The sequence below is a fragment of the Mus caroli genome, unplaced genomic scaffold (assembly GCF_978045245.1).
Source record: "Mus caroli unplaced genomic scaffold, Mus_caroli_1 scaffold_17, whole genome shotgun sequence".
In the NCBI taxonomy this organism is placed as follows: Eukaryota; Metazoa; Chordata; class Mammalia; order Rodentia; family Muridae; genus Mus; species Mus caroli.
Genome location: NW_028227272.1, coordinates 47208490 through 47227126, shown reverse-complemented (window position 1 = coordinate 47227126; position 18637 = coordinate 47208490). Strand labels below are relative to the sequence as shown.

The 18637-nt window shown below is 38.3% G+C and overlaps 1 protein-coding gene across 12 annotated transcripts in view; it reads left to right on the top strand.

Moving 5' to 3' along the window:
* The window catches only part of Bbx (BBX high mobility group box domain containing), a 240517-nt gene that overhangs the window by 178132 nt on the left and 43748 nt on the right, over positions 1-18637 (top strand). For all 12 annotated transcript variants that reach the window (XM_085832399.1, XM_029470819.2, XM_021185672.3 and 9 more), the window contains 2 exons: positions 1146-1220; positions 8021-8101. In XM_085832399.1, the coding sequence (XP_085688525.1) occupies positions 1146-1220; positions 8021-8101 (156 nt within the window). The remainder of the gene's footprint in view (positions 1-1145; positions 1221-8020; positions 8102-18637) is intronic.

The following is an 18637-nucleotide window of genomic DNA, read 5'->3' as shown; positions in this document are numbered from 1 at the left end:
CTCAGTGAAAACAAAATATTGTGTGGAACTGCAGAATCCTGTATGCGCTGTTAGATACGGGAGTGTGTATATGTGTTGATGGGAGGCTACATGTGTTACAACGGAAGGAAATGGCATGGAAGGAGATGTGTAGTTCAGTGGGTAAAATGTCAGCCCCATAAGTATGAGAACTAAACGTGACCACTTGTCAACTCTAAGGATGCAGGGACAGGAAAGTCCATGGGGTTGGCTAGCTGGCCATTCTCCATGAAACAGTGAGTTCGGGCTTCCGTTGTGGATGAGAGTGATTGAGGAAGACAGCTAACGTTAAGTTAACCCTTGTCCCTACATACATGTCCACAGAGAAGAGGCAAGGCATTTGTATCTGAACAGTTGTGGTTGGGTCTATGCCAGACATTACATTTTTAGGCTTGTTTGTTTCTCGTCATGATTCTATAAAATAAGCACTAATACCATCATTAGTGAACAGTGGGGAAAAATAAGTCTTGGAAAGTTTAATTGAGGTCATGTAGCTGCTAAGTAGAGAGAGAATTAAATCCCAGATACCCAGAACCTGCCTCCATGTGCATCCACCTTACTGTTTGACAGCAAGCTTGGAAAGTGCCAGGAAGAGTGTCGCTGTGTCTACTTATAGCTTCGAGATTTTAGTACTACGTTTTCTCACTTTCGGGGTGGGATGGGGAGGGGAGGGCAGGGGCAGGTGATCCAGTCAAGGATACTCTGTGCAGCACTGGCAGTACAGGAACTTGTTCTGTAGACCAGTCTGACTTCAAATTTAGAGATCCTCCTGCCTCTGCCTCTACCTCTGCCTCCCCAGTGCTAGGACAATGGATGTACACTCTCCCCAGCTTTAGTATTGTGTTTTTGAAAAGTTCATTGACAGAAATTCACTCCAGCAATTCCATTTAATACCATTTGATCACACACCTGATATTCTTATAAGGGGTGTGGCAAATGAGCCAGACTCTGTCCTTTGTTCCTTACTGCCATTGTCTTCCGTTATTACATACATTTTGTGTTGATTTTTCCAGGAGGGATTGAGAGTGACAACTTACTTGGGAATCCACATGAAATATGTGGCAGAATCTATTAGTGTAATGTAGTAAAGATTTCCTCAAACATGAACATGTCTTGTTCCCTTTCAGATATCCTCAAGGACATCGCACCCCGATGCGCCTTCAAAACAGTGTCAAGCGTCAGCCTTGTTTCAGTTTGCAGAGGTAAATCCTTCATTCCTTCATGCCTTTTAGGCTCAGACATCATGTCCATCCTTGGAAATGCTGAAAAGGAATTCTAATAATATGTGTTGAACTTGAGGTGTGTTCTCTCTATTAGTAACATAGTATATGGAATATTTGTGGCCTTTTGTTACCACTGCTGTAGCCGTAGTCAGCCCAGCTCCAGGTTTACAAAATGGTGATTTTTATAAGCATTCATTAGACTACACTTACAGCAGGCACTCGCCAGGGATTCATTTATTTCCTTTTACCTTCTTAATTTACATTAATCTTAAAAAAAAAAAAAACCTGCTGTCAACATGAATACCACAGGATTCCAGTTAATTGTTTGCAGTAGTAAAATTAGATGCTGTAATTGATAAATAACTTTCTCAAAGCAAATGCAGTGGTGAATATGACTTGTTAAATTGCCACTAAGTAGCTTTCCACATGTAGCTGTGGCCAGTATTTTCTTAGCGTCTAATCCTTGGCTCCACTCCGATCAGGTTTAACATCATCTCCAATTTTATCAGCTTGTCGTCCAGTTAGCATTCACCAAACCGTGTTTCTTGGTTGCTGTGCTTGGTGTGTCCTGATATGCTCATCCCTGTAAAGCTTTGTGACAAACAGTAAGATGGACACAGACCACGAAAATAAGATCCTGCCTGCTACAGGGCCTTGTACTTTTCCCTTTCCTTAATTCCAAGAAAACTGAATATCATAATGTAAGTAATGCTTTATAGAATGGAAAGAAAATGACAGGCAAGACAGTTGTGTTTAATATTGATGAATCACTTTGATTCATTTGAATAAGGAGTGCTGCATAAAAGAAACGTAAAAGGATATCCTTTTGGCAAGGGAAAACCTAGCGTTTCACTCTGAATATGAGAAAAAGCAGGTATTATTATTTAAGACTCTTATTTAAAAAAAAATTAGGCTTCTTCATTTTCGGACTCTCCTGAGAGTCAGCACCAGCTGGTCTCGTGTCAGGCGTCTCTGCTATGGTAGTTGGCTTTAGCTGCTGAGGACTGTTATATAGAACTAGTCACAAAATGCAAAATGTTATTTCGTGAAGAACAATTTGCTTGACGAATCAGAACACATTAATATTTTATAATTTTCCATTCTGATAAGCAGACTGCTCATTTCATTGACTGGTGGAGATAGTTTTGTTTAATGTCATTTTCTCATTCTTTTCCAGCTATTGATATGCATTTATTGCTGTTAAATATTTTTCAAGAGTTAAATAAGAAGGCTGGTGTGTTGACTGAAATTATTTTTAATGTTGACATCTAAGCCATTCCCATCCAGTTTTTCTGAATCATCTCATACACAATAGAATTTCTTTGCTGTATATTCTGTCTGATTAAAGTCTTCACCCTGTAGCATGAATTAGGAAGATATGATGTCTTTGATATACCTGATATTTACATATTAATTACCCAAAGTATCCAACTCAATATAAAATATTAGTGTGGAATATCTTGGCCAATGTGTGTACCTAACAGAATGATTAAGTGGCTCTTAAAAGATACTATCACCAGATCATTAGCAGCCCCTGAAGACCTAGATAAGGGTTGGAGGACCAAATTGACGGTATAAGAGTCTCTGTCCTGTGATTCTGCAGTGTGATCAGAGAATCTCTTAAAGGAAGTAATTTATGTTCAGCACACTCTCCTATCAAGTGGCAAAAGTTGGGCCTTGCCTCTCAGTTGTACTGTTACACCCACATAGTGACAAGACAAAAAAAAAAATCTTACTAGACAGTTTTCAGGGAAACATCTCGAGATGTTACACTACTGTTTAGCAGCATTCCTTCCCAAAGTATTTTGGTGGAAGTAAACATCTGTGGGATTTGAGGAAGCCTAAGGTTGTTAAATTGAAATTTTAATGGGGGCCACTTCAAGGAATTGTCGCATGAGTCATGCATGGTGTATAATCCAGACTGGATAATGTGAACAAATACAAATATGCTATTCCCAAAAATCTGATGCAATCTTCTTCCCAGGCCATTTTAATTTCTGAACCGATTAAACAATCAAGTCACATGGGTTATTCAACAGTATGTGCTGTACCTGCTTTACATCAGAGAAGCTGTGCTTTTCTACAGATTCATGAGTTGTCTCAGGCTTTTCCTAATGTTGGAGGAGAACACTATGTTTCAGTCTAATATTTTACCATATGACCATAGTGTCATCCAATAGTAGGCCAGCGTACATAAGGCTAAAGTAGAGTCAACTAAATGAACTAAGGAAAGCTGTCTGCTGAATTCTACAATGAACATATATATTATAAAAATAGAGTACCTTCTAATCACAGTGATTTTATAATTATTTCATGAAATAATATTACCTTTGAGAAATTATTTTCCTAGTAAGTCCACAGCAAAGATTTTCCACACTTTAAAATACACCAATGTCTCCCATAAGTTTTGCTCAAATGTAGAAAGATTGTTATCCCCAGGACTTGTGACTCACCCAGGCTGAGATTAAGTCTGAGAACTTACATCTGCACTAGGATTCTTTTTAGAGAGCCACAGCTTAAGGCTACTATTCTCCAGTTGCTGCTAACTCACAATTAATTGTTATTGTTAATGCACTTTCTCATTGCCATTGTTCTCATGAGGAGAGGATGGAAACAGAGGAAGGAGTTAACTGATACCAAATTACCATTTTATATCTCCATCTGTCTTCTGAGGGGTTCTTCTTGGTCCTATTATTACCCACTTAAGAAGAGAGTCAACATTTATGTATTTAGGAAACATTTAACTCTGCACACGTGTTCAGTTTGGAAATATTTTGAAGTATTTCCAGAAAGTATTTCTGCTAATTTCATTTATAAGCTTTTTGGAGGCATTTAGCCATGTGTTCTCTAGAAATGGGTTATTTATTGTGAAGTATAATTATCGAAGGAAACACACTTGTTATGAACTCTGGCCTATTTTAAAAAAGGATTGTTTTTCTTTCATAGCAAGTCCTAGGTTCCTGCCCTGAAAGCTAAGGAGGGCTTTCTTTCCTTTTCTTTTCTCTCTTTTTTCCTTTTCTTTTTTTTTTCTTCTTTTTTCAATCAAGTTTGGTTATCTTAAAGCCTGTTGAAATTAACCTACACAGAACCATGGCTCAGCAAAGTAATTTTGCTTTTTATAGGTTCCTTATGGATGTTTATATTAAAGAAGATAAAATAATACCCCTGCTTTATAAGATCTAGGAAGAAATGGAGCGCAGAGATTGCCTGCCCCTGTGTCAGTCAGCCTCTTTCATTTTGATACTCACATTTCATCTAGATTCCTCTCAGCCCATCCAGTGTGCTGCCACTCTGTGGTCCTAAGCTTGGATGTGTTCAGTTGGTCAAAATGAGTTTCCTATCTGCATTGCTGTTCACAGGTAGAGAAGCATATCAGTCATTTTAGATGTAGTTCCTGAAGACCGATGGCTGAATACAATGCCAAAAAGCTGCTATTGTTTTCCATTATTTAATAGGTCTAAAAGACTTGGCCAAAGTGCACATTCTCTGTCTGATTCATGGCTGGCTCTTAAACCTAGTGTATGTCTTTATACTGAAAAAAAAAACATACTTACTAAAAAGACACAGCTAATCTATATGATTTAGACAAATAGTTGTGGACATTAAACCTTTCTTTAGAAGATATTTACCTTGCCAGTATACGTAGGACCATAATCATACCAAATTTAGGGTTTTGTCACAATAAGATATGAGCAATAGGTACAAATTTAGAGCATTCATTTTCATGATAGAATACTTAATATGTTACAGAATATTGTGTTCCATAAAAACACCGCATACTTACTTCACTGCAACTAATCACAGAACATAATATATGTTTTATTGGAAGCATTAACATTTCTTTAAAGTAAGCAATGCCAGCTATGCTCAGATGCCCCATTTATTTATTTATTTATTTACTTATTTGAGCAGTCATTTTCTTGTAGACTGGTGTCTATATTAACTTACAAAAGATTCCACCATCACCTAATAAGTTGACTCTGATCTTTACCACCTCTTTCCCTTACATACTCAGACACCTCAAAAAGACCTAAAAGGAAGATTGTTTTAAAACTTCAGAAAGATAATTTTTCTTAGTATTTTTCCTTGTATTTCAGATACTATTTCATGTACCCTTATTATTAGTTAATAATCTGAATATTACATAATAGTTAAAAAAAATAGTGTTAACATCATGACACACACCATACATACTGAGGAAAATATTATTCACAGCTATGAGTTTATAGTACACTTTATTCGTTATCTACCAGTGTAGCACTCACACACTGATGGGTAGGAAGCACCATTTAGGCCAGTCGTTGGTAAACAGGCATTTATGATATTGGTCTTACTTAAAGGGAAAAGCATATGTCCCTTACATTGGAAGTTTTTTGTAGGAGTGAAAAATAACAAAATGACAGATTAACATTTCTATGACTTATTCTTGAAGTCAAAGTTACTATCACAGATGACATTACTAAAACAATGTGTGACATTAAAAGGGATTAGGCCCTAGACAAAAACTCTGAAAACTAGAATTTAGTTTATATCAGTGTAGAAAGAAGCCAGCAGAAAAGATTAGCAAGGAATGGTCAATCTCCAGGAATCAAAGTCCAGGGAGGAATTTTCCAACAGCAATGGCATCAGCAGTGTTAGGTGCTACAGAGGAATCTAGAAAAAGACTGAGGCATCTAAAATATATGTCCAGTCTAATGTCAACTTCTGAAAAAATATTCACTCTTCAAAAGAAAAGTATTTTAAAAAACATGTTTAGAGAAGTCATTTCATGAAAATTTTGTCAGGAGAATTTGGAAACATGAACCATTCCCACATATGCATACTTTTGGAAATTAGGCTTTTAAGCAACTTTTTGAAAATTGTCTTATAGCCATGAACGGGTAAACATCTCTAGAGATTAAAAAGAAAAGCAGGCAAGCTATCCTACTGTGTAAGAACACCTCACAGTGCATTCACAGGGGGCAAGTAGACTTTAGTATGAACTATACTTTATGAGGCCCCAGTTACAGTAAAGATGAAGTGCAGTCAAGTAGTAACAGAAATCTTGGACCAAAAGGAACAGCAGAGGGAGCTGAAGGAAGAAGCACAGAGATGAGCTGTGGAGTGCACTGCTTCCCAGCATGCTGCCTCTCGGTCATGCTTGCTTACACAACAAAGTTGATAGTCTACAAACTAACTATTCACTTTCATGGTGTAGCCAATTTTGGAATTGTAGTAAAAGTTTTTATAGTCGTTAGTGATCATGATAAGTTATAAGTGCCGATTGTTGTACTATCTCAGAGATGAAGTAGAGCCTTGGAACCTTGCTACTCCCTAACATGAAACCTAATCCCCACACTGCAGTGCTGCGCAGGGTTTCTTGTACTTTAAAGGTAAAGCAAATGAGGCCCAGAGTCCTGACTATTTGCTTACAACTACGTAGCAGAAAATAATGACAGCATGTCTGCCTGGCATAGAAGCCATGGCTCCTACATTGTAGAATCTTGGTTCAGGAGCCTGACATGTACATTCAGTCCTTCATTCCTTAATTTACAAACAGTCAGTGATAATAGCTTGTTAGTTTTCTCTTAGACTAGTGATAGGTGAACAATTAAACTCAACTTGTTCTAGAAGTAGTGCTATCCTTCAGTGAAAACTTGCCTAGTGGAAAATATTCCAAACTTCAGAAAGATTGGGCTCCTTATGCTATATTCAAGATGTGATGAGAATGACCATAAAACCTACTAAAACTGTAGCATCTAGGAAGAAAAAACAACCTTCATAACCTCCTTTAGCTAGACATTTGTTTTTAATAGCCCACGTAACACATTAAATATGTGTTTCTATAAAGGGCTCTTATTTTGTAGAGAGTCCCTTTTACCAGTGAGTATCCATGCATGTCATCTGTCCCAGAGCTGATACCCATGGTCACTAGGCCACCTAGTACAAGTTAATGGGCCAGAGTTCCTCCTAAACCAAACCGTGAAAGCTCTGTGTACACTGAGAAAGAACTCAGAATCATAGATATTGAGCATGCTTAAACTGTAACTACTTGCTCTGATGGTGACTTCTCCCCATGAAGAATGCTGTGTTCATGTCCTTCTGTGTGTATCTCCTTTTCAACTGTTACTGAGGTTAAAAATGGAAAGGGACGTTTTCATATGAAGTAATAAAGAGTGGTGTTGTTCAGTCATAGTAGTGCCCAGGTACTGCAAAAAGTATAGTCAGGGTGATGTCACATATGCAGATGAACCCAGCATAGTGCAGGCAGGTTCTTAACTTTACCCCACATGTTTGAGGTCTATTAGTTTTGGAGTATAGTTTATGAGTGGTCTCTTAAGGGCAGTCAGGATTTTATATATATATAAAAAAAACCCTCCCCCAACTTCTATTATATTTCCTACCATTTAATGAGTTCTTTCCACAGAAATCCCAAATATTTCCTTAAAATTAATTGATTGTAAATGCAAAATAATTCTATATCTCTTTGAATTTGGCCAACTGTTGAGTTAGTTCTTAAGTAGAAACCAACGTGCAAATCATGCTGAAGTTAAATTTAGTGTCAGGAATATGAAAGATAATATTCTTGTCATTATATAGCTATCAATCCTGTACCTATTTTTGAGCAGCTCAAATGGTTCTCAAAATGATTGTTTCAGATTTGATGTAGCTAAAGCAGTTTGGTAGCTGGGAGCAATGTTAGACCTATAAACTTAAGAAAATTTCTAATTGTGTATGTAGGAAACCAAAGATTCTGGCATCACAATTAATACCGTTTATGTGGATTATTCTCTGTATAGATCTCTTCAAGCACTTCGCAGTTGGGTGGCACTGAGCCTGTGAAACGCTGTGGAAATTCTGCACTCTTTCAACTGGCAGAGGCAAGTCATATGCACTTAAGATCCACAGATGTACAAATTACAAAATAATGAGGATAGTGTTTCTGTGCTGTCTCATCCGTGAACACAAACATGCCTTATCTGGTTTTCAACAGTGAGAGGACTGCCTTTCATTTTACAATAGGAAATGTTTCTACTCAAAGTCATCAGGCACTGATAAAGACTATACAGGGACATCTCAAAAGTTGCTTTATGTGTATTATTTTTAATAAGGCTAGTTTTGTCTGTCTCGAAGCAGTAAGTCTTAAGATTAGCAAGTTTAAATAAGTCCAGCCTGAGCACCACAACTTTATTTATTTATTGTTTTCTTAAACCACTTCTAAATCTATAAAATGCACTTCCTTTAGTCAGTGTGGTATGTGAGCATGCACAGAGCATTCAGATTTCATATTCTATAGTCCTCGTCGACCACTGAGACACCATCATTAAGTAGTGATCTTGGAGTGCCACTCACACATTTGATGAGACATGTTCCTATTGCTCCCCTGACAAATGAGAAACTATGTGGCAATTGGATGAACTTGTAGATTTCTATCATGTTGTGACGCTAAAGAGAATATGTGGGGGGATTTCATCACAGAATGCTAGATTTATATTTTTATAGATGAAGTGGATGATGAGAAACTACAATGCTAAACCTTTTCTTCTTTTTCTTTTTCCTTCCATTGTGGTCCCTTTGATTTCTTTTGTGAGTGGCATGGTTCTTTTACAAATTGACCTTAATAAGATCATCTATCATTTTAATCATAAAAATCTGAGAGTTTGGGGCTGGAGAGAATACTCAGTGGTTAAGAGCACTGACTGCTCTTCCAGAGTTCCTGAATTCCCAGCAATCACATGGTGGCTCAAAACCATCTGTAATGGGATCGAGTGCCCTCTTCTGGTGTGTCTGAAGACAGCAACAATGTACTCATATACATTAAATGAATAAATCTGAGAGTTTGAAATCTTTAAGTTGGCATCTTTATATTGAGCTTTTAAAGCTAAGCCAGGTACTAGTTAGGAATACAAGACCCTGAAACAGTAGCAGATGCAAACACTAGAACAAACTAATACATTGTATTGGATGCCAGATTCACAGGAATCTTGGGTAATACAAATTCAGACCCAACTGGAGGGTTGTGAAGACCAGAAACACTGAGGGAAACTCTTAAGACAGCAGGGACTGGTTCTAAAAGGAACTTCATGAGTAGGCTAAGATCTTCAGATGTGAGTGCATCTGTACTTAACCTTGTAAACATTTCTCCGGTAGGAGAGACACTGTGAGGTTATGGATTTTTCAGACTCTAGATAGTCAAAACAACTTGAAATGACCATTTTTCTTGAATAATATGAATATATGGTCCATCTGCCTTTTCATATTATTTCTCTGTGTGCACACGCATATGTAAACGATGAAGTATTAAACAACACGAAATATAAAACAAACTAACTTTACAAATAACATTTATCTTTATTAAGCTGTTTTTGATAGTAACCTGAACCTTTGAGATGCTTTGCTGGGCAGAATGCTAAAAGAGGGGATCTTCTTTGTCATTCTCTTTCACTCATAAAAAGGATTTCTTATTAAATCAGAGCTCATTAAAAAAAGTATTCTTGTAATTTGTAGGGATGCATCCCAAATATGAAACAGATGCTATGGTTTAACAGATGCTTGGATGCTGGTATCATAATTTAAAGGGGTGAAATTACTGAAATAAGGCTATTTCAGTTACAGAAAATCAACCGGGCAACATTTGAGTAAAAATATGTGCTTCTGATGAAACTGGGTTGCTGGGAAATCATTTGCCAAGATCTTTATTATTATTTGTGTCAAATGAATCTGCTGCCATAAACACTCCAGTTCCTACGTAAGCATCCAATGCACAGTGGGTAAACCAGCAGTGCTGGTGATCACCAGGAGACTGATGCTTTCTTTCATTTTTATCCCATTTGTAATTCTCAGTGTGTTTTCTTCGTCAGATAATCTAATCATTTCTGGTTCCTCTAAAAAGTAAATATAGAGCCATACTTGAGCCTTATACATTCCACAGGGAAAAACATCAAGAAATTAGTTCCAATTTAGTCTGGACTCTTCTCTCTCACTACGTCCTATAACTTGACAGGCCTCTCATCACCACCTCGGCTTCCAATCATCCTAGCAGGTGATGTGTGGAGCACCTTGTCTTTTCTTCCTCCTGCAGATAGAACTATTCTTCATTTCTTGCCCCACTCTATCAGGAAGAGTGAAGTCAGCTCTATTGTTAAAGATTTAAGGATAGATATGCAAGCAGTATATGCTTACGGTTTGGTGAGAAACAAAAAGTGCTCTAGATGTAAATGCATTGTGACATCCTTTACTTCTCTGACCAAGCGTAAACAGAACGAGGGAACTGGCAGCAGGGAGACTTGGAGTAGCTTTCTCTATTCTTAGTTTTGACATTGGAACGGTATGTATTTCCCAAGGGTAAAGTAAATAAATAGAAAATAGATTAGTTTGATCAAACAGGAGGCCACTGCACACTAATGGGGAGGGATTGGCAGATGGCAGACCTGGGGCAGTCTCATCGGAGAAAATATGATGGAGCTGCCTTTGCTCAAGACTCTCTCAAGTAATGGGAAAGGCAGGCGTGACAGTCACCTGGGTTGTACCTCTACAGCTGTGTTGATCAAAATATTTATGACTATTGGTTTAAAACAAAACTAGACAACTTCTCTTCCTGATCCTATAGGACCCTATTCCAGCCTTGAGGCCATGTCCCTTCTGATCACTGACAGCCAATCTTTTCGGTATTTTAAATATCACCTTGTTTGAGAATCCCTTAAGGAAGTCCTTGAGACGTATCATCAACCAGTGAATAAAGAAAGGATAAGTTCATCAGTGTATGTTACTTGAATACTTGAGAAGCAATTTAAGGAAGGGGGCCTTATTTTGTCTTGAAAGAGCAGAGAAGTTATGGTGGCTAGGTACGGGAGATAATCAGCCTGTCTCCTTTCTGAGTGAGAAGTAAGGCTAGGTTATAAGGGCCCATCCTCCAACAGCCCTCTACCTCCAGCCAGACCCTACCTTCTAAGCATTTTGAAACCTCCTGAAACTGTTCCACGTGCAAACCTCAACAGGTTCTTTTCTCTGCCATGAGAAACAAGGCTCAAAGCCCCTTCTGTATTCCTTGGGCTAGAGAAATGGATGGGAAAAGAAGTGGATGGGCAGATCTCCCAAAGTTAGGGTTAATGTTTATAAGGAATGCAATCTTAGACCTGGGTAGAGGCATGTATTGCTTGGAATAGGAATGGCCTCCGTAGACTCATGTGTTGAATGCTTGGTCCAAAAATTGGCACTATTAAGAGGTGTGGCCTTGCTGGAGGAAATGTGTCACTAGGGGGTACTCTCCAAAGCTCAAGCCAGGCCTAGTGGCTCAGTTCATTCTTGCTTCCTGTGAACCCAGATGAGGGACTCTCAGCTCTGTCTCCAGTACCATGTCTGCCCGCATGCCACCCTTCTCTCCATGATGACAATGAACTAACAAACCAGCCCCATGTAAATGTTTTCCTTTATCAGAGTTGCCTTGGTCATGGCATCTCTTCACAGCAATACAAACCCTAAGACAAGGTACCTTTCAAGCTTATTAACCTGAAATCCACCCCCAAACATACGTAGTTGAAAAAGAATCCCTACTCCCTCAAGTTTTACACACACAGACTCAATGATGATTATGAGAGGAGCCGGAGGGGGATGAGGGGGAGGAGAGGAGTGCAATTTCTATGAAGTAGGAGCAAAAACATTTTATATCTGTTTTTATTGCCATGTTCTCTACCTCAGCAGCCAAAACTAAATTAGGTAGGATGTTGTTAGCAGGAGGCAGAAACTTAGATTCTCCTGCAATGTCAGTTTTGGTTTTCCAAGGACCTCCTCCCCAGGTGAAGGCTCTGACTGGAACATGTGATTTGACATTTTAGCATGTAGATATTTTGGTACGTGAGGGTGGGCACATGTTTGTGTGTGAACACATACACGTGTGAACACATGTCTGTGGCAGCCAGAGAACAACCTGAGTTTATTCTTCTTCAAGCACAGTCCTCTTTGTTTTTTGAGACAGGGTTTCTCACGAGGGCCAGCAGCTCTCTGCTTAAAGTTCCATGTGCTCTCACCTTCCCAGCTCTGGGATTCCAGGTGCCACTGCGCCTAGTTTTTGCATAGGTGCTGGCAATCAAGTTGAAGTCCTTGAACTATCTATCCAGCATCACAATGTGTAGCTTTTACTGTCTGAAAGTGACCTGGAAATCCTCAGCCCTGTTCCATGGAATTTAAAGGGATCTATCCAGCCAGGAAGGGAGCTTTCTGCTGAGATCAGGAAATTGAGAGCAACACAATGCTCTTTGTTCAAGCCTCCACAAGGTTCATACTGTTCAGTTAATCATTTTCTTATGCCGGCAAGTGCTGAAATGCATTGTTTCCAGTCATTTTGAGATTAATTAGGCTAATCATCTACAGAACAGCACGGCATCCTCCCTGGGATGACAGTTGGGTAGGAGAGTTGCTGCCATTCTGAGGATGCTGTGAAGAGACTCAGAGATAGCTTTATCTGCATTTCAATTCTAGGATTAAATATCTGTAGCACCAGTACCGTCTGGTTACCAAGCAGAACAGTGTAGTCACTAATTCTAACAGACAAGAGTGTTTGCGGGTTTCTGTCATGCCAGTAATAATGGGGCTGCTGAAGTTACCTATAGACCTCTCTACACATCTTTAGTAGAATGAGAACTAAAACCTGTAAATCACCTAAGATCAGAAGTAAAGGAATACTTTGTATAAAGTGTTGGTTTCTAAGAAACTGAAAGGGTCTGAGCCTACGTCTAAAATCACTGCTGTTATTTCTTCTAGTCTTTTTATGAAATATTTAAGTGTTTGTTAAAATGGCAGAATCATTTCTTCTAGTGAAAATTTGTAACTCAAGGTAGTAAGGAGTGCCATTTATTATCTACTGTGTGTTAAGCATGGTTTTGAGACCCTTGTATGCATTAATTTAATTCTCACAACTATGCACTGAGGCAGGAACTATTATCATTTGTTTTTCATACTAGGAAACCAAAGAATGTAGAGTAAGTTTGCCTGGTAGCTTGCTTAAGTTCATTTGGATGGTAAGTATCAAAGTCTAGGTAGGAATACAGATATTCTTTCTTTCCTGGGCTGTATCTATCTCCTAGATAGGCTTTTCAGTCATGTTAAGACAACTCTAAAACACTGTCTTAGATGCTTGTTATAGAGATGTGCACACTTTGAAGACTTTGTGGAGACTTCTACCTATATATGTATGGCTGGCTGAAATAACATGTTCAGGGGTGCTGTCAAAAATGGAGCTTAGATTTCCTTTTTAGAAAATCTTGCACCTTTGAAAAGCTGGCCCATTACATACTACTCTCTGTATGTATATGTTTCTGTAGATATGTGAGGGTTATTGGAATTGGAAATTATTGGTATACAAGTCTTACCCTAAAGGGGAGTGCTCTTCAGTTGCATGAAGATAACATTTAAACGAGAAGAACGGAATTCGGAGCAGCACACTACTATATTCTTCTTCATCTCATCTCATCAACCTGTTAATTTCTGTCAGAAGCTGAAAAATCAGGATGTTGTATTTCCACATGTAAACCAGATAGATCATAGAAAAGCTATGGGTCTGGAGATTTCAGGAAAATCAGAAAAGTTGTTATTAACCATATTTATTAAATAAATAAGGACATAGGTTTTCTCAAAAGCTTTAGGATCTTAATTTTTCTTATATTCTTAATTGCTATAATGATGCATGATCGTGTTAAAGGTGGGTAAAGATAAATTTACTACAGCTTCTGTAAAAAGTAATTTATAAAACTGTACATTAAAATGACAGGATTTATAAACATTTTTGAAAACAGGGCACCCCATGAATAATCTTGCTTAGCTGCTCTACTGCTCTCCTGCAATCCTAACACTTCCCATTACTGCTGATGATTAGGGATGCTTGACTCAAGTGGGACTGTATGTAAGTGATGTGGTGTATACTGCCTTCCCTCCCACCCACCTCTAACCCAGAACATACAGCTGCAGATCTCAATGTCTAATTCTAAGTTTTACAAGGGAGCCTTTTAATTAGCACATGTGTGTTTATCTTTTGATTTGAGTCTCTGGTTATTTAAACACCTCCTAAAACTTTTCTTCTCACTCCAAATTACACACATCAGTGTATTTTAGAGGGAGCTGAAATACAGAAATGTTTTTAATAACTGTCATTAACAACTTCAGGGACGATATCAGATGGCCATATGGCACCACAAGAACTCCTGCCCATCCAGAATCCACAGTGTCCAAGAAAATAGTCAGTGAAGAAAATGTTTAAGTTGGCCCAAGGTTTTCAGCCAACCAAAGATAAAACTGTTCAACATGCTCAGATCTCAGAGATCAGAGATATATAGACCACTGTTCTGTGACTATTTATCCTCATGGTGGAGAGTCTGATTTTCTTAAGAGTGCTATCGTTGTTCTCAGGAACTCTAGACTGACTGTGTGGTATCAAGCATTCTGGTTTTAATTAATTAGAGAAGAAATGCACATCTTAGGAAAATGCTATTAACTGCCATCTTAGGGTTATAGCTACACCGTTTTTGGCAGATAATAATCCAGTACAAAATGATGGTTAATATACCTTGGCTGCAAAACATTTGTTTTGTACTAAAAAGCAAAGGTTATAAAATTAAAACTGATTAATATCAGTGTGTTTGTTTGCATGCCACCTTGTTTTTAATGTAGCTGATTCGTGATAGTCGACAGTAAAAGGCAGTGTCTAGGAGTGATGTAGCCTGTCTTAATCCAGCTTGCTGATGCTTATGAGCCACAAGACTGCTGCTGTGCTGTTACTTATAAGGATTTATTAGTTTTCACTCTCCATTTCATTGTCTTTTAATGCAGGACAAGAACTGGATCACCATCTCCATGTTTGTTAAAAGAAATGCATTTATCATACCTCTGATTCAGAGATAAAAATGTGGTGCCGCATATGTTTATTATGCACTTAAAATTCCACCACAGACCCCAAGCCTAAAATGTGCTCTTACCTGGACTGAAAAGAAAAGACGTTTCCCTGAACCAGGAATATGAAACACTGTCTCTTCACTGCATATTTTAGCCCCTTAAGTATTGATAGTTAGTTTTTCTTAACATTTTGAAGATGATAAACTTGTGCATTGGTCCAATCCATTGTCTGTGAGGATCAGACTCAGTATTTCAGCTCATTCTTTCCTTTGAGGAGCGAGCTTCATTACCTCCAGCACTCCTCTTTCAGGCCTTTCTGTCTGTACCGAAGTCAGGGACCACAATGTGGATGCTGTTGGCAGAGGGAGCTTTGAAACATTTGTGTTCAGTGTCCACTCATACCCTTGGGAGGTATAACTAAGAACACGGTGATTGTTGATCAGGGCCTGGAGGGGAGAATTAGCATTGTTTTTAAAGACCCATAAAATAACTTTTCCCTAGTTTGAATGAAAATGCACTGAAGACTCATGAATTACCTAAGGACTAATGAGCATTCAATTTAACACAATTATCTATTGAAAACCTTTTGTAAACCTTTTCAAAGACATGAGCATATTCTTGGAGGAGAATACCAAGGCGAACAGCATGTGTTCTATGCCCACTGAGTTATAGCTGTTGAAAAATAGAGTAGGACCTAAGGGAACTGACAATAAGTATCAAATATTTATGTCCATCTTTGACTTAAAACATTAACATTTTAACTTCTTTGAATGCTGCCCTGGGAATTCCATCAGTGGAAGGTGCCCTGATGATTTTTTACTCTTACTTTAAGGGAAGGTGTTCAATTTAAATTAATAATAGAAGGAGAAATCGTCATTTACCGTGTCAGGCACGATTTCAAGGCCTGATTCACAACCAGTTCTCTATCACAGGGCATCTTGACTAATAATCATCATTAATTCTGTATTTCCCACAATGCAGTTCCTTTGCTTTGAGCTCACATTGCTTTATGTTCTTTTATGCTTGTTGTGTGATTGCCTGCATGCATGTCCATGCTTGTGTGTATAATGTAGTTTGCATGAACATTCCTAAGCTCCATTGGATTGTGGATGCATACACTCAAAGTAGATGTTAAGTAGACATACTAATATGCAAAAGTAAAACTGGGCACTAGAGAGAAAGCTCCACAGCTAAGAGCCAAGAGACTTCTGTGAGGACCTGGCTTCAGTTCCCTGCATCCCTATGGTTGGTGACTCCCAGCCATCTGTAATTCCAGTTCCAGGGGATCCATCACCCTTTTCTGGTCTTTGAGAGCACTGGGTACCCATATGGTACACAGACACACATGCAGACATACAAATAAAGTAAGGTAAATAATTCTTTTTAAGTTAAACTAATGTTCTATGACAAGACTTTTCCTGGGGAGATACAACATACGTGTACTCAGCCCAGATGGCAAGCTAACAACAGACCAAAGTGTGGGTACCACCACAGCCCAACTTGTAAACCAATGAGTTTTATTGGGGTCACTTAGAGGAATATGAATGAGGAGTTACGTACAGGAGCATAAATGACTCAAAAGCTAGCTCCATCACCAAAGCCCACTCCAGCATAGGTGGAAACCTGAAGGCCACTCCACAGCCCACAGGCAGCTCATCACAGAGTGTTCTCTCTAATTCCTCAGTTGGTCTAAACTCTTGTAGGCAGCTCTGCTGGTCTCTGTGTCTTTGCAGCCTGACTTGTCTGCCAGTGACTCTTGGCAGTCCTTCTTCAGTCTTAAGAAGATTTTTTACAGTAGGAAAGGTTCCAAGCTCAGAGGAAACTGCTACACAGCTGATCATAGTTACATATATATATATATATATTTTTTAGAGTTTTCTGATGTTAAATCAGTTTGAGATTTTCCTGAACCCAAATTTCTGTGTAAGGTTTTTTTCTTCTTTTTCTGCCCCTAAAGAATTACTAAATCCTAAATTTAAAAATGAAAACAAAGCAGTTAGCTGATCAAAGGCTATGGCTTGTGGTATTGATATGACTGTTATTACTTGAAGTAATAGAAGCATCATCATTCTAGCATATGTTCTATGTGACATAAGACTCCAGAGGTGTGTTACCACAATATAATATTCTCACTCTGTTCCAGGTGCCATTTTGAGTTCTGCACATTCCTTAGGCAGGAAATATTAACACGCACATGTTATATAGGTAGGGAATATGAGGCACAGAGTAGTTTAGGTAAATCTGTGAATAATCTTACCCAATAGAGTTCCCTCTATATCAGCATAACCAGTCAGTGGCAAAGTCCATCTGCAATCCTGCAGTCTGGCCCCAGCATCAGTACCTTGAAACTACTGCTCACTATAGAAGTTTCTTGGCCTCAAGGGTACATATAGCTTCAAAGAGTCATTACATCTATAACTGACCCCGGTTTCTGTTTATGTCAAATGGAAATACCTAGGATGGTGAGAGAATAAATATTAAAAGACAACAGGTAATGTAGTTGAGTTTTATATAACAGCCAGGAAACTTAAGTACTTAAAAGGGAAATTTTTAGCTGAGGTTACAGTAGAGTCATATATATCTTTTACACGTAAGGAAAACTGTGTTTCAAAACATTCAGAAACTAAACCAGCAAATCAGCCTAGGATGAGATGAGACACAAATACAGGTGACAGTCAGCCCCACTGCCCTCCCTCCGCACCGTTTTGTTCCGCTCTGGTTTGTTTCTGCCTCTGCAGATCACACTCCTGCTCCTCTCTTCCTCCTCGGTGTACAGACATCCACATATGTGTAAAAAAATAAAGTTCAATTTTTTATGACTGACAACCTCTGAATATATTTGTAGCAGAATATGAACTTTATGTAGCAAGTAATGAAGGAAAAATAGAAAAGAATTATATCCACATTTAAGAAGTACTCTAAAATATAGTGTGAAAATCATCGTGAGCAATGAATGCAAAAAATGGCAGGAAAAAAAAAACCCCTAGGCTGTTTTTAAAAAATTTTTGTAACTAATGAAAAATAAAATGAAATTGGCTAGTCTAAATTACAGGAGGCAAAGCTATCAGAAATATCCAAGAAAAAAATCAAACTACATAATTATTGTTTTGCACTATTGTGAATTGGGAGGAAGGAAGATGATGTTCAAACTGGAATATGCATGTGAAGAAAGGCTAGTGTGTAACTGAGGACCAAAGCAACGTGATGGTGGGATATTAATTTGGCTTTCCTGTACAGAAAAATCCCACTGTAGGCTATGGCAAGACCTTGCAAATGAGATTTGTCTCAGTTTTGGTAACCTTTGACAAGTTGTGGAAATAGCTCATAACAAATAGGGAAAAATCATTCTGACTTTCAAAGACTATGCATAATTTCTTAATGTAGTCTATTATTTCATCGAAACATTTAAAAGTGTCTAATACTGGAACGTGTAGGAAAGAGGTGGAAACTGGAAATTAATAATCTCCCTGACAACTACTGTGGTTGCAGGTGCTTGTCCCAGAGTGGTCCTGCTCCATTCTCTGACATGCCAC